The sequence below is a fragment of the Cajanus cajan genome, chromosome 5 (assembly GCF_000230855.2).
Source record: "Cajanus cajan strain Asha chromosome 5, NIPB_CcT2T_4, whole genome shotgun sequence".
Classification (NCBI taxonomy): Eukaryota; Viridiplantae; Streptophyta; class Magnoliopsida; order Fabales; family Fabaceae; genus Cajanus; species Cajanus cajan.
Genome location: NC_138521.1, coordinates 18432145 through 18447549, shown reverse-complemented (window position 1 = coordinate 18447549; position 15405 = coordinate 18432145). Strand labels below are relative to the sequence as shown.

The following is a 15405-nucleotide window of genomic DNA, read 5'->3' as shown; positions in this document are numbered from 1 at the left end:
TTATTTTATAAAAATTTTATTTGCATGTTTTATTATTTTTTCTTAATGTCACGTTATTAAATGTCACATCATTTATATAAGAGTAAAAGTTTAAATTTAACAATTAATAAAGGATCAAAATCTTATATTTTTAAAAATAATTTTAAGATAAATGAATCAAAATTACGAATTACTGAAAATAAAAAGACCAAAAACGTAATTTTTAAGTTCAAAATAGGTTAGATCAAATAGAGAAACTTTAGAACAAGTAAAATGTACATAGTTAAAATACTTTTTTAGTTTATGTAGTTTTACTAACTCTATTTTTTAGTTATCATAATTTAAAATTAACATTTTTAGTTTCTATTCTTATATTTTTTAATCTTTTTTAGACTATGTAATGATACAATTAAAAAAATTAAAAAAATTAAAAATCAAGTTTGGTGACAAAATATTTATTTTAAATCATAGAGATTAAAAGATAAAGTAATAAATTATATGGAATAAAAAAGTTTTTTATCATATATAGGCTTAATTGCAGTTTTGATCCCTCAAGTATTGCAATTGTGCAATTTTGATCCCTAAGATTTTAATTGGGTAATTTTAGTCCCTAAAAAATTGTAATTGTGCAATTTTAGTCCTTCAATATTTAATTGAATAATTTTAGTCCCTCAAATATCATAATCGTGCGATTTTAGTTTCTCTCACTAAAAATTATAATTTTAATATATATATATATATATATATATATATATATATACACAATATTTTAAAATTATACAATTATTTGTCTATTCAAGTTAACATATATTATAATTTTCATTAATGTATCAAATGATATATATTTATTATTACTAAATAAATAAAATTTATATATTATTATTTTTATAATATTACTAATAAATTAATATCAATAATATTATTAATATATTTATAGATAAACTAATAATTTGATAAATATAACTTATTATATATTACTATACTTTTACAAAAATATAAGTATATTAATTAGAAATATACATATCTTATCTAATATATTTATATTTTTATAAAAGTATATTAATATATAATAAGTTATATTTATCAAATTATTAGTTTATCTATAAATATACTAAAAATATTATTGATATTAATTTATTAGCAATATTAAAATATTAATAATATATAAATTTTATTTATTTAGTAATAATAAATATATATTATTTGCTACATTAACAAAAATTATAATATGCGTTAATTTAAATAAGCAAATAATTGTTTAATTTTAAAATATTATATATATATATATATATATATTAAAATTTTAAATTTATTATATTTTTAATAGGAAAGATTAAAATCGCACAATTATGATATTTGAGGGACTAAAATTGTTCAATTAAAAATTGAAGGACTAAAATTACACAACTTCAATCTTTTAGGGACTAAAATTACTCAATTAAAACCTTAGAGATCAAAATTGCACAATTACAATACTTGAGGGATCAAAACTGCAATTAAGCTTATATATATTTATTGTAAAATAAATATATATAGGCTTAATTTAAAATTAACATTTTTAGTTTCACTAACTCTATTTTTTAGTCATCATAATTTAAAATTAACATTTTTAGTTTCTATTCTTATATTTTTTAATCTTTTTTTAGACTTTGTAATGATACAATTAAAAAAATTAAAAATCAAGTTTAATGACTAAAAATATCTATTTTAAACCATAGAGATTAAAAGATAAAATAATAAATTATATGAAATAAAAAAGTATTTTACCATATATATATATATATATTTATTGTAAAATAAAACAAAAAGGAGAAAAAAAACGAAAACAAAATTATTTAACTTTCTAGTGTGTATAAAACTTTAAAAAGCATTAAAAAGGAGGTAGTAGTATTTTGTGAAGGAAGTAGATTGATTTGATAGAGATGGTAATAATTTGGTGTTAGAATATTTAGTCGAAAAGGCGGTAACTAATATAGGGCACGACAGACAGCAGGAGCAGAATAGAAAGAATGAATGAATCATCATCACAATAGGAAGACGCATGATTTTGGTTTTCCTGAATCCCAATCACGAAGAAAAGAATCTCAATCCCTCGCCTCGATCTTGCAACTTCGCCATAGGGATCCATGATACTCCTGCAGTCCCATTCAAGATTCCTGCTCCAGACCTTATTGAATCGGGCCCAAAAGTGCGTTTTCTCTTCTTTCCTTCCTTTTCATTTCGCTGATTCAGGATCACTTCACGCTCACTCACTCTCAATATTTCGAATGTAGTGATTGAGGTTTTGTTTTGTTAGAGTCTGAATTTCTGATCCTTCCATTGTGGCCCTTTTGTTTGAAATTGAAGTTTAATTTCATCACAAGGAAGGGTGGTTCAGTGGGTCGACAACTTGTGTGAGTGGGCTTGTTAGATATTTGATTGATTAACTTCACCTGATGGATTTTGCTTTATGGAGAGTTGGGTCTTGATGTCTTTGAATTGGATGATGCTTTTTAATGTCAATGCTGAGGAAAATTGCCAAATTGGGCTATTTGGGTTAAGGATTTTTGTTTCATAATAGCATGTGTATGTACTATGCAATGTCCTTTGTCTTTAGTTTTGTGAAGTATTAGTGAACATTGCTGTTTATATTAACCCGCACTGGTTTTGCTGGAGAATTGTGGATAGGTGTGTCATGACAGCCATAAGATTGAATTTAATTTGTCTTGTTTTGTAGCACTGTTGGAGAACTGAATGGAATGTGCCTTGTGTCGATAGATTTTTTCTGTTTCTAAGTGTTGTCTATTTTTCCTTTTGACATTCTCGTATTGTTAATGGATAGAAATACCTGAAGACCAGTGAGACTGCCTTGCTAAGTCAATAAAGTGGATAATGGAGAAGAAAATGTTCTCTATTATTATTGCTTCGTAAAATATGAAATAACAGATTTAAATTGTGTTTGAGTTTCAACACAAAAGGTAGGAAAAATTGTTTTGATTAATTGATTTTCGGAATGATATTTTAAAAATGAGTTTAGCAGAACTGATGGTCTGGAATCTGGATGGTAAAGTAGAATCACTTTTGAAGTGTAAATATAGGTATATTTTTAAACATTTTAATCCGTAGAATTGATTTTACTCTCGGAAAGTTAATTCTACTCACTGAAAATTTGTTTTTTTGTCACTGCAAAAATTAACCAAACACACATAATTACTGTGTCTGTGCCTTCCTGGGACATTTTGTTGCTGCAAATGTGATTCCTCTTGCAAACATATAGGCTTGGAGTCTTGGAGGCCCAAGAGGGACTCCAGTTCAGACAAAATTCAATGTAATTAAGTGTAGCTACATCCGTACTTAAATTTAAACAAACCTGATGGTAATGGGAAATGCTTTTTCACACATACGTCTGTTAAATTTATGCCAAGTATGTAATTGCTGACTTTGATTTCATCCCATTATACGATTGGTGGTAATATGTACTTCCAGATAAAGAGGCCACATTTAAACTCCATTTATTGCAGTTAGGCCAATTGTTTCCCTTCCTCACGCTAATTATGAAACCTGAATTTTGGCTTCTGTCAGACAATTTTAATTTTGATCACTGTTTCAGTCTTGATAAAGGAGTTGAACTGGATCACCACTGGGTTGAGTTTGATGATGTTCGATACCATATTCAGGTAACTACATTTTTTATGGAGATAATTATCTGGAAAATATTTGGATGACATCCTTTGATTTTTTTAACGTAGCTGGTTAAATATAGCCCTATATAGCTTTTGTTAAATATAAGTGTGTTTTTGACAGTTTTAAGTTGCACATTAACCAAGCATTAATGATTGTAGGTGTCAATGAAGAATCCTCATGTTTTATTGCTATCGGTATCATTGCCTACTCCTTCTTCAGAAACTATTTTTGTCTGTGGACTTCCATTTGGAGCCATTGAAGCAATAAAAGCTGCATATGGTAATCTTGTGCAAATTCTTGACCCTCCAAGGGATGGCTTTAACCTCACATTAAAAATAAATCTGTCAAAGCTTCCTGCAAATCAAGGTACAAAGAGGTTCTGTGTAGAATATCATTGTAACTTCCCATTCCCTCTTTTGTTCATCTTAAGCTCAATTTTTAAGCTGCTATATATTATATGCATTAGAATAATTGACAGGTTTTACATTTTCATTACTCTAGTACTTTTTTTCATCCCTTGTTTTTTTAGTTTCAGGAATTTATCTTTATCTTAGATTAGATGTTGCATAGTTTTTATTTTTATTTTTTTAGTTTTGAATAAACTTATAATTGAACCACCTGGCTAGTTGTTTTAATTTTCAAACTGAGTGTAGGTATCAGTCTGAAGGAATAGGATAATTTAGTTAATATGGTATGTTGGCTTGTATCATATACCATATGCTTTGGATTGTCTATATTCCGAACATTTTATGTTTGCTGTTTGGGTTCATTTTAATGTTGCATGCTAGTGTTATTATCCAAAGGAAAGCAATTAGTATAAACTATAAAAAAAATGCCTTTTGATCAATGCTAAAGCTTTATGAACAGATGGTGGTTCTTTATGGCCTGAAAGAGTGTTCCATGATTATTCTTATCCAGCAAGAAATAGAATCTTGATCCAACAAGTAATAAAGAAAAACCAAACCTCACATTTTCAAAATTACAAGTACAATGGGACACCCTAATTTCCAAATTTATTGTAAAGCTTTAATGAAACTTAATTTCGTCATATAGGGATCTTTTTTTGACTCCTTGGTACATATGGTCTTTGATTGCTTGATGACCATGCTCCATTTTTGTTTAGTTTTATCTATCCATTCATCTGCTGATTTATGGCCATCACTATTTGCAGTTTATTTTATAACTATTTTGTTGTGATTTGATGTGAATATTACTGGGGATTGTTAAGGTTACTGCTTGACAATGGAATGGATTATATAATACAATGTAAAAATAGTCTTTTGATTGAAAAAGTTAACTTTTAATTTGTCAAGAGAGGAACGACTGAACATATGAATGTATTTGCGTGTCTTGATTACACAGCAGAGCATATATCTATATTTTATATTGTCATAAATACAAGAGAAATGACAAATAACTAAAAGAATGTACATATATATCATAATTAACATAATTGCAAGAATACAATCTGCCCTATTTATTCTTTTATTATAATTATATATTTACAACACATCTGTTCAAGCTGCAGCATATAAAACATATGCACCTCACTTGATACATATTTAACTAATTTGAGGATCTCTTAATGACTTGGAGAGAAGCCTCCACTTGTTAATAATTGGAATTGCCAAAGTTAGTGATGATGTTTTCAGATAATATCTCTCTAATGAAATGCAATCTTAGTATGTTTGGTTCAATAGACAACAGGCACAGTTTTTGAGAAAAAAATTGCTCCAATAGACACAAGGCACTGGGTTGTCATGAATTAGCGTTGCCTTGTTTTCAAGCTCTTGCTAGATACCTAGTTGAAAGACAGGAATAAAAGAACATGTGAATAAATTCATATGTCTAAATTATTCAATGAAACATATTTATATTAAGTATCACAAATACAACAATAATTACAAGAATATACAATTACACTAATTAATATAATTACAAAAATATAGTCTTCCAAGGTGATAAACTTTTGATTTTTAAGCATAAATTACTAGAGGAGGGTTATTGGGAATTACAAGGTAGTGTTAACCTCATTTGGGATTAGATGCCTTATAAGATAAGAAAAGTTGCTACTAAGCAGTCTTGGGTGAATCAAAAGGTTTTGGGACTCGAGATAGAATCTTGGAGATGGAATGAAAATGTTCAAGATAAAAAAACAAAGTGATTGCCTTAAAATCTTGCTTGGGTGCAATAATGATAAATTCTTGTCATGCTATAGAATGCTAGGAATGATATAAGAAAAGGTGTGAGTGAAGTATGACCTGATGCCTTTGAAGTGTTTTACAAAGTTCTTGTGACAAGGAATGCAGAGCATAAGATATATAAGCTTGCCAAAAATAGAGAAAATAAAACAAGAGATTTGGATTAATAAGATGCATTAAGGACGAAGAAGGGAATGTTTTGGTCACAGATCATGATATCAAAGAGAGATGGGGAAATTATTTTATAAGCTTCAATGATGGAAGAATTATAAATCCAAGAGAATGAATGAAATTTGACTTATTAGCATAGAACTCAGTTTGGAAAGGTAAAAGAGTCTATTAAGAGGATGGGTATGGTAAATATATGGGCCCAAATCCTATTCTTATTGACATTTAGGTAAATCTATGGGCCCATATCTATAAATGAAATTTGACTTGTTACCATAGAACTTGGTTTCATTTGGCTCACTAAGCTTTTCAGTGAGTGGAGGAAGAACATTTTGGTTCCTAATTTTAAGAACGAAGGTGATATTCAAAATTGTGCTAAACACAATGGTATGAGGATTGAAGAGAATCAATTTGGTTTTATGCTAGGAAGGTTTACAACAAAAGCTATTTTTCTCTTGTGGAGGTTGATGGGAAGGTACTTGAAGTAAAGAAAGAGTTTTATTTGGTTTTTTGTTGACATGGAAAAAGCTTATGATCGAGTACCAAGAGAATTGTAGTGGAAGGTTTTGGAGAAGAAAGGTGTTCAAGTGACTTATATCTGGGCTATTCAAGACATGTATGAAGGGATAGTTACTAGTGTCAAAAATCCAAGAAGTGAGACTTACGACTTTCCTATAGGGATAGGTTTACATTAAGGCTCGACCTTAAGTCTGTTTTTAATCTAGTCTTGGACATGCTTACTTGGGGTATACAAAAGATTATCCCTAATTGCATTTTTTTGTGTGGATGATATAGTTTTGATTGAGGAATTAAGGGAAACATTTGACTTTATACTTGAACTTTGGAGTCAAACTTTGGAAAAATGGGTTTTCACTTATGTAGGCATAAGATAAAGCATATGAATTGCAATTATTGAAAGAGGAAAGTCGATCATGACTTGAAAGTAATAATGGACAGAGGTCATTCCATAGGTTTCTAATCTTAAATATTTGGAATCAAATTATACAAATTGATGGAGAAATTAATAAGGATGTCACACATGATACAAGTAGGATGGCTAAAATGGGAAAAAGGCATTAGAGGTTATTTTTGACTGCCAAGTACCTATGAAACTTATAGGCAAGTTTTATCGTACTAATATGACTAGTTATACTATATGGTAGTCAATGTTGGGTTTAAAGGGATATGAGAAAGGTGGTAGTGACATAAATGAGATTGTTAAGATGAATGTGTGGCTACACAAAAAAGGACATGATACAAACTGACCATACATGAGATCAGATTATGTAGCACCAATTGAGCAAAGGATGACGAAAAATCGGTTAAGGTGGTTTGGACAAGTACAAAGAAGGCCGAGAAAGGCCGTCAATGGGAAGAACACATGACTTTTAGTCTTGTAAAAAGGAGACAGAGGCCAACGAGGACTTTGGAGGAAGTTTTCATGAGAGATCCCATGACGAATAATATTCCTTAAGTTTAGGTTTTAATTGAACAAAGTGTCATTGTGTTTTCCATGTAGCCAACCTCACCTTGTGGGATAAGGCTTTGTTGTTGTTGATAAACAAGAATATAATCTTCTCTGTTTACAATATTATTATAATTGCATATATCAAACACAATTCAGCACAACAGGTAGCAAGTTGCAATTCATTGGATGGTTACTTGGCTGGTGCACTTGTGCAATTAATTTATCATGGAATTTGTTTGAGATCTCACATCGATTGCTGTAGGACCTTAGTTGTGAATGTAAGGGGAGGACAATCTTCACTTTACAAACTAATTTTGTAAGTTTGAGTTAGGCTCCAATCCACTTTCTTAAAATGGTATTAGAGTCTATCCTAACGATTATGGATTGTTTTTGGGCCTATTGTGCCACTCCCAATTAGGCCATTATCAAACCGTTCACAGATGTCAATCCTATAAACTTCATGTTCAAGATGTCCTGTCTTTAGTGCAAGGGGTATGTGTTGGAGATCTCACATCATCTAGTAATAAGACTTTAATAGTGTATATAAGCGGGGAGCAATCCTAACAAGTCGGTTTTGTAAGGTTGAGTTAGATTCCAATCCACTTTCTTAAGAAGATTTATTAGAATATTGAAGATATCTCATAATATCATTTCTATATCTTAGATTTGTTTAGACTATCTTTGATGATCTTTTAGGAATAGTTTCCATATTTCTTTATATTTCATGATTTGTTTCCTTATTTAATTAGTGTCAGGAGTCTTCTGTTAGTATACTTCTGAATGCCTCTATGCTTATGTTCTACTCTGCCTTGAATTAAAATTTTGGTTCAATGACAAAAAAAGAATTTTGATTCAATGGTTGTTCAAGTTCTTTTGACAATTGGTAATGTTGAACATGTGCAGAGCAAAAACATGCTTTTTTGGTGAAAGTTGCATCAGTAAGGGAGGTTGTCCTTGGTGCACCATTGAGAGTAATTTTAGAACACCTTGCTACAAGAAATGTTGCTCCAGACTTGGATCCGCTTGTTGCCCTTGTTCATCGGCCCAATGAGTCTTTCTTTCTTTTACCTAAGGTGTGATAATAATATCAACTTTTTGTTACTCAAGCCTTTATTGCTGCTTAGAATATTTTATTCACTCTTGTTTTCTTCCTACACTAGGGATTAGTTCCTTAACAATGCTATATTTAGGATTAACTTCCTTTTAACATAAATGTTGTGTCCTTGACTTTCTTGTCAGGCTATGCAATATAGCTTTGTCAGAAGAGTGGAAATACATACTAAGGAAGATAATGAGGCAGTTTATTGAAAGTAGGGTTATAAATCTTGGATAGCACTATAGCAGCATATGTTGAGAATCATGATGTAATTAAGTAATTAGGCACATAATATCTTATTTCTGGGAAACAAAATATCCCTTTTTCACTTGTATTGAATGAAATAAACCTATATAACCCACCTCTTGGGTGTCATTTAAAGTTTAAACACATAGTTGAAGAACATTTAGATATTTGAGAGAAAAAGCTTAAGTGTATTTCTTACACTTAGCTCCAGACTATATATATATATATATATATATAAGAGGGATCCTTTTACTCCAGGAGTAAGTTTACCTAGATTTACTCTGTTCAATAACTCATGTTCTACATCAAATTTCAACGATCCAACCGTTCAATTTAAAGTTCTTAATGCATAGATCAAATTTACAAATTTTTAGAAAAATTGAAAATCATTTGATACTTCATTTCATTAATTCAAATTGACGGATAATCATAAAATCATTTTATACATTGATTCGAATTAATGAAATGAAGTATCAAATAATTTTCAAATTTTCTAAAAATTTGCAGATTTGATCTATGCATTAAGAACTTTAAATTGAACGGTTGGATTGTTAAAATTTGATGTAGAACGTGAGTTATTGAACGGAGTAAGTCTAGGTAAACTTACTCCTAGAGTAAAAGGATCCCTCCTCATATATATATATATAGAGTACAAGACAAGAAGGGATAGCAGTCTGATCACTGATACAACCAACAATACTAGTGAAAAGATGTCAAAAAGAAAGATAGCTTTACAAGGAAGAAAACAATTATTAATTCTATAAAATACATTAAACTTAACACACATGGTTAGGAAAAATAAAAAGACAGACCAAGTAATTCTGTATTGGGCAGTTACATTTTATGCTTTGACAGTTAGTGTTGTATATGTCAGTTATGTTTGTCTCAATTCTGCATTTGACAGTTATGTTTTATGGTGACAGTCATGGTAGTAAGTATCGTAGGAATCGCGATTCGTATCGTACGATACGATACGATTCCGTGCTTCAGCGATTCGAATCGCATGGTGTATCGTTTTTGATCCTGAATCGTTTTCGAATCGTTTGTATCGGGTTTAGAATCGGAAAATCGCGATTCTGGAAGGTCTCGCACGATTCTGGGAAGAAACGGGTCGCGTCCGAAACCGGGTCGGGTCATGTGCGACCCGGTTCTGAAAACCCTAAAAAAAATGATTTTTTTTAAATAAAAAAAGACAAAACTGAGACAGAAAATGCCGATACCCATTCCTGTACATGACCCACTTAGTGGGTTTCACTTTTAGTGGTCCCTTTGTCTCGTCCAGGTTCGCAGCTTCGTTTGGATGGCTGTTTGGGTTGCTGTTCTTCGTGTTAGTGGTCCACTTGTTGCTGAGTTTATGCAGCAACAACACTAATATTTTTTTTGGGTGGCTATATTGCTGATTAGAGTAGCAAACAGTCCCTTGTATATGTATATATTTAGCAACAACAATGATTTTTTTGGAGGCTTTGTTGTTGAACTGTACAGTCATTTCTTTTGGCTTTGAGACTGTTATTATTTGTATAATTCTATCTTTGTTTGTATTTTGAAGCTTATATATTACTATATATTTATGTATGACTTCATTTTGTCTGTTTCTTTATATTAAAATGTGCTTAGAGTGCTTTTATATGTCTTGTATGCATATATATACACTATGTTTTTATTGATCATGAATCTTACGATTCACGATACGATTCGATTCACGATTCAAAAAATAAGCTTTCCGATACATTATGTGTATCTCGATTCAACTACCATGGTGACAGTTATATTGTTGTATATGTGGTGTGACGGACCTGTAGGAGGCAGTTAATGTTTCAGTTGTTTGTGGTGTTTTGAAGGAGGAACTCCTTATGAAGTTGATGTGCTGTAACACTGTTCTTCAATTCTAGTCTATAAACCATGTTATTCTAGTAAAATATAACTATTTTTGTCTGTTCAATCCTTGAGTCCAACAGAAAGCCCTCTGGAATCTGGATAGATCGTTTATTAATGTCATAATAGAACTGAAATTTTTATTTTCAAAAAATATTGCTTGGCCTTCGCTGCCAACAGCTCAAGCTTTGAGTGAACTAATTCCTTGACATTTATTGGGAAAAATTCAAGTTCCACATTGACTAAAGATAAAGCTAAGATAAAGTATATAAGTGGGAAGCAATTCTCATCTTTTAAGTTAGTTTTATATGGTTGAGTTAGACTGATAATCCATTTTTTTAAAATGGTATAAGAGTTATCATAGATCTATTTAAAAAGGATCACTTACCGTTTATAAACATATGAAGCCAAATAGTGTTGGAAGTGAGGGAGTGTATTGGAAAGACCCATGTTCTGCCCATCCTAGATTATATAAAAAGGGTCGCTCACCATTCATTCATGCACCAAGATCAATAGTATTGGATGTGAGGGGTATATTAGGAAAAACCAAGTCCTACATTGACTAAAGATAAGGCTAAAATATAGTGTATATAAATGAGGAATAATCATTAATTTATAAACCAGTTTTGTAAGGTTGAGTTAGGCTCTTAATTTACATTCTTAAGAACATTCTTTAAGAGTCAATTGCAATTTATCCTTGAAAACTTGGGCACTATCTATCCATAAGCATCAAGTAAATGCAAAACTAGGAATCTCATTTAATTCCTGCTTTCATTATGCTTCTCAAAGTCTTTATAAGTGAATTAAGCAAAATTTCACAAAGTTTGCAAGACATATCCAACTTCTAGAAGAAATTTCAATGATCTTTGAGGATAAGGGAGCCCCATTAGTGTTAAAAAAGTCCACAAATAATGAAGAAAATAGATAAATGGAGCAAAATGATGAAACTCAACCAGAAATAGGGAGAATAAACAATCATTATTGCAATGAATAGCCTCTAATCAATGTTAACAAGATACGAAACAGATAAAAATCGACACAAAAGTGTGATTCTCTTCCTATCTCCCCAGGTATTTGAGAGAACTGAACTCACCCTCCCAATTTCCACTCCAAAATCTAATACTGCTTTCCATTGTTCCCTTCCTATCATTTATATCCTGTCCTCTTTCCCTTTTTAAGTTACTATTTAACTATTCCAAATAACCAACTAATAGAGATTTGCCCTTTTTTAAATGGGGTCTCCTCACACAGATGTCAAATCCTTAACATGTCTATTAGGAAGGGCTATTAAAATTCCTTTTACATTGAATAGAATGAAATGCCTAATCTTATTCCATGTGAGTTGCTGTGCCATAGAAACCTCCTTAATCAACTGAGCATATAGTTCAGATATTGGAAATAGTGTTTTTTTTGTGTGGCATGCAAACCTGCAACAACAGTTTCTTTTAGTTTTGAGTTCGGAACAAAGAAAAGGAATAAATAATAAAATAAATAATTCTTTTAATTTGAAACTGGAAAAATCTAATTTATTTTGGTTTCGTTTGTTTCTTTTTTTCAAAGAGTATACTGTCTCAGCACTATGGATTTGTCACTGTCTTGACAGGATTGATGTTTTTGTTAATTGGTCCATTTAGTTATTTTAGTGGGAAGCATCTATTAGGATTATATGATGAAACATGTTTTTTGACAGGCTGATAAGGTGACTGTGGTGTATCCTATGAGATTCCATGATTCAATCGACATTGTTCTCGCAACTTCATTCTTACAGGTATGGTTTCCTAGGAATACATATCTAAGGGTCATTGGGGTGAAAAGAGGGTAGGGAGAGAGATAAGCACCATTTTTGTTGCATTTTGCAAACTGTTCTTGTGTGGTTTACTACTTTTTTGGGTGGTTTGATGGTTTCAATTTTTCAAGCTTTATTGTAATTTAGGAATTTGTCGAAGCCAGGCGTACAGCTGGACTTCATAATACGCCTCCTTGTTCGTGGTCTCTTACTCCTCCACTGGAACTAAAAGGAGTTGCCGCCAATGCATTATCTGCGAATGCAGGATTTGTGACATTTGGTTAGTGTCAGGAAAAGCGTCTCAATATATAATTTATTTTGATTTTGCTAACATGACTGTAATGTAATATGTTAAACTCTGCAGTTATCTTCCCTCGTCATGTTGAAGGTCAGAAACTGGATCGTACAGTATGGAATCTGTCAACTTTTCATGCCTATGTTAGCTATCATGTTAAGGTGTGGGTTTCTTTGAGCCAAAGTTTTTATTTGCATAAAATGATATCACTTTGATTTATTCATTTTTGTGTCTCGACAATGCATGCAGAGCTTGGTTTGGTATAATAAAGAAGATATTACCATCTTTTACATGAATTATAATTTTGCATTATTTAGCTTGAGATTTAAAATATCATATTTGCCTAAATATGTGTAGGGGAGATGAAAAGCCCTTAATTAAGCATGTATACAAACGGAGGAAAATGGGCTTGCTGAAAAGCGCCCAATAGTGTATTAGAGGAGGAACAAAATGTGACACAAGAGGAAGTGAGTGGGAGAGGGGCACACATTGTGGGAATGATGGAATGGGAGGGAGAATAACAGCATGGGGACAGGTGGCAGAAAGCGAGTGGAGGGGTTGGATGTGAGAATCAGAGGAATATATTAAGGGGGAATAGAATGTTGAGAGGGGGGCTGTGAGTTATTGAGGATCATTGGAAAGTCACTGAGAGTAGGAGTTGGTCCTTCTCCCAGTGATTTTTCATATTCACTGCCATTTTGAAAGGAGCACTGCTCCAACCATAGCAATATTTCTTTCTTTGTAAACCTTGTTTTGCAATATTCTCTGTCTTCTGCTCTCTGATTTCTATAAAGAATTAAAACAGACCGCCCTATTTTCTTCGTTTGAGTTTTGGCTTTATCAGAAGAATGGTTGGGAATGATAAGTAAAAGATACTATATTTTACTCTGAAATATTTAGATATAAAGGGTATTCAATCTTACATAAAACCAAAAAATATTTTCTTGTTTTACACAAGATTTATAAATAATTTTGCAGATAATTTAACTTATTTTACATATCATTTTTATTAAAAGAACAAGAGGGGCACTGACAAAAAGTGTTGGGAGAGAGTATATGATGTGAAGTTTGTTAATACAAGTTTCAACACTTTCAAGAATGTGCAAGTGGGGGATGAAATTATGGAGCAGGGTTAGAGGATGCTTGTGCTAGAACTGTCATATACTTGTCTGTCCAATAATGTTTATTTTTACGATGAACCTGCATAAATGACGTTTGATACCGATCTATATTATTCATATTTGTAATTGTAACAGTGCTCGGAAGGATTTATGCATACACGGATGCGGCGTCGTGTGGAGTCCTTGATTCAGGTAATCTTGCATTTATTTACTTGTTCAAGTAATCTTTGATATAGCAGTTGAATGTGTTTGCTTATAAAATGTAATATAGTGGATATTGGATATTACATTATTTTGCTGAATGTTATATTGGATATCACATAATCCTTTGTATATGCTTTATTGAAAAGAAAAAAAATTATGATTAGGTAAAGTTCCCCATTCTTTCATATATCATCATAACATTGGCTCTTGATTATTGCAAAGGATTGCACCTAGTTTGGTAGATTTAGTTGGCAGCCTAGGGCCCAACTAAAATTCCGGAGTTATATTTTATACATTTAAGATTTTATATAGGAGACTGTAGAAGTTAACTTGTTCCGGTGCATTTGTAATCAGTGTCTACGTTTCTGATTAATTGCTTTTTTGTTTGACATAAATGTGTTGGCGGTTATTTCCCCTTAAATGATTTTCTGACTTTAACTGTTTAACAACATAACTTGCAATAAAAGTTTAAAACCTACACTTGTTCTGTAGGCTCTGGATCGTGCCAAACCAGATCCCGAGAATTCAAAGAAAACATCATACAACAGATCCTTCAAACGGCTGGTTTGTTATATGCATTCTTGTGATGATTTTTTAAATAGTATTTTATTTTTATTTTTGTCTTATAATAAAACTTATTTCTAAAATATTTATACTGGATTATATTATAGAGCCTCAAGGATTCAAGGACCAACTCATTTTCATAAAGGAGAAGCATGGTGAGGAAGATGTTCTGGTTCTACTGGACTATACAATCGCCAACCAAGGAATTGCTATTGCATGTTTGCAGAATGTTCCAGATGCTTGTAACTCGAAGATGTGATTCTCCTTCTGAACTCTTCACGCTCAGTATCCAAGGAATTGCTGGCCTATTTCTGCAGACTGCTCCAGGAGCATGTAATTTATTCATGGAAAAAAATAGGATACAAATGCAAGAGAAATGACCAAACAAATTAGTTATTAAAATGTACAATTGTTTATCATCTGAATGTGGTGTACTGTATATCTGTATTTGGGGATACTATCAAAATATCTTTCTTTTTGAGGCATTCATCAAATTTTCCTTTCATTGTAAAATATCGATAGTGTTGATGCAAGTTTAAACTCGAGAATGAGGTTGACATGAATAAGCTGTTTTAGCGTTTGAGGGCTTTTAAATAAAGACCATTTAGCATGCTTTTGTGGATTCTAATTCAAGTTCATCGTGAATACTCTTACGTCACCCTTGAGTCTTTCAATCCAAAAGAAATCTACTCTCTGTTATCAGAACAAACATTTAAAATTTAAATTGTCTAAATGTATG

At 31.4% G+C, this 15405-nt stretch overlaps 1 protein-coding gene across 2 annotated transcripts; it reads left to right on the top strand.

Moving 5' to 3' along the window:
- Positions 1 to 1892: 1892 nt before the first annotated feature.
- Positions 1893 to 15160, top strand: DIS2 (Arp2/3 complex, 34 kD subunit p34-Arc). 2 transcript variants are annotated; one of them, XM_020373220.3, is made up of 10 exons: positions 1893 to 2167; positions 3569 to 3635; positions 3801 to 4008; positions 8383 to 8552; positions 12387 to 12464; positions 12630 to 12762; positions 12847 to 12938; positions 14034 to 14090; positions 14595 to 14666; positions 14774 to 15160. In XM_020373220.3, the coding sequence occupies exons 1-10, from the start codon at positions 2106 to 2108 to the stop codon at positions 14807 to 14809; spliced, it is 975 nt and encodes a 324-aa protein (XP_020228809.1). In that variant the 5' UTR covers positions 1893 to 2105; the 3' UTR covers positions 14810 to 15160. The 2 variants fall into 2 exon arrangements, with proteins under 2 accessions (XP_020228809.1, XP_082931165.1); XM_083075039.1 differs by having other exon boundaries at positions 1894 to 2167; positions 3541 to 3635.
- The last annotated feature ends 245 nt before the right edge of the window (positions 15161 to 15405 follow it).

What these genes read in the sequence shown, in the direction of transcription:
- DIS2 (XM_020373220.3), top strand. Translation starts at nt 2,106, where the DNA reads ATGATACTCCTGCAGTCCCATTCAAGATTCCTGCTCCAGACCTTATTG. An exon ending in TTATTGAATCGGGCCCAAAA is followed by an intron (nt 2,168 to 3,568) that starts GTGCGTTTTCTC and finishes TCACTGTTTCAG; the next exon opens with TCTTGATAAAGGAGTTGAAC. An exon ending in GTGTGGAGTCCTTGATTCAG is followed by an intron (nt 14,091 to 14,594) that starts GTAATCTTGCAT and finishes CTTGTTCTGTAG; the next exon opens with GCTCTGGATCGTGCCAAACC.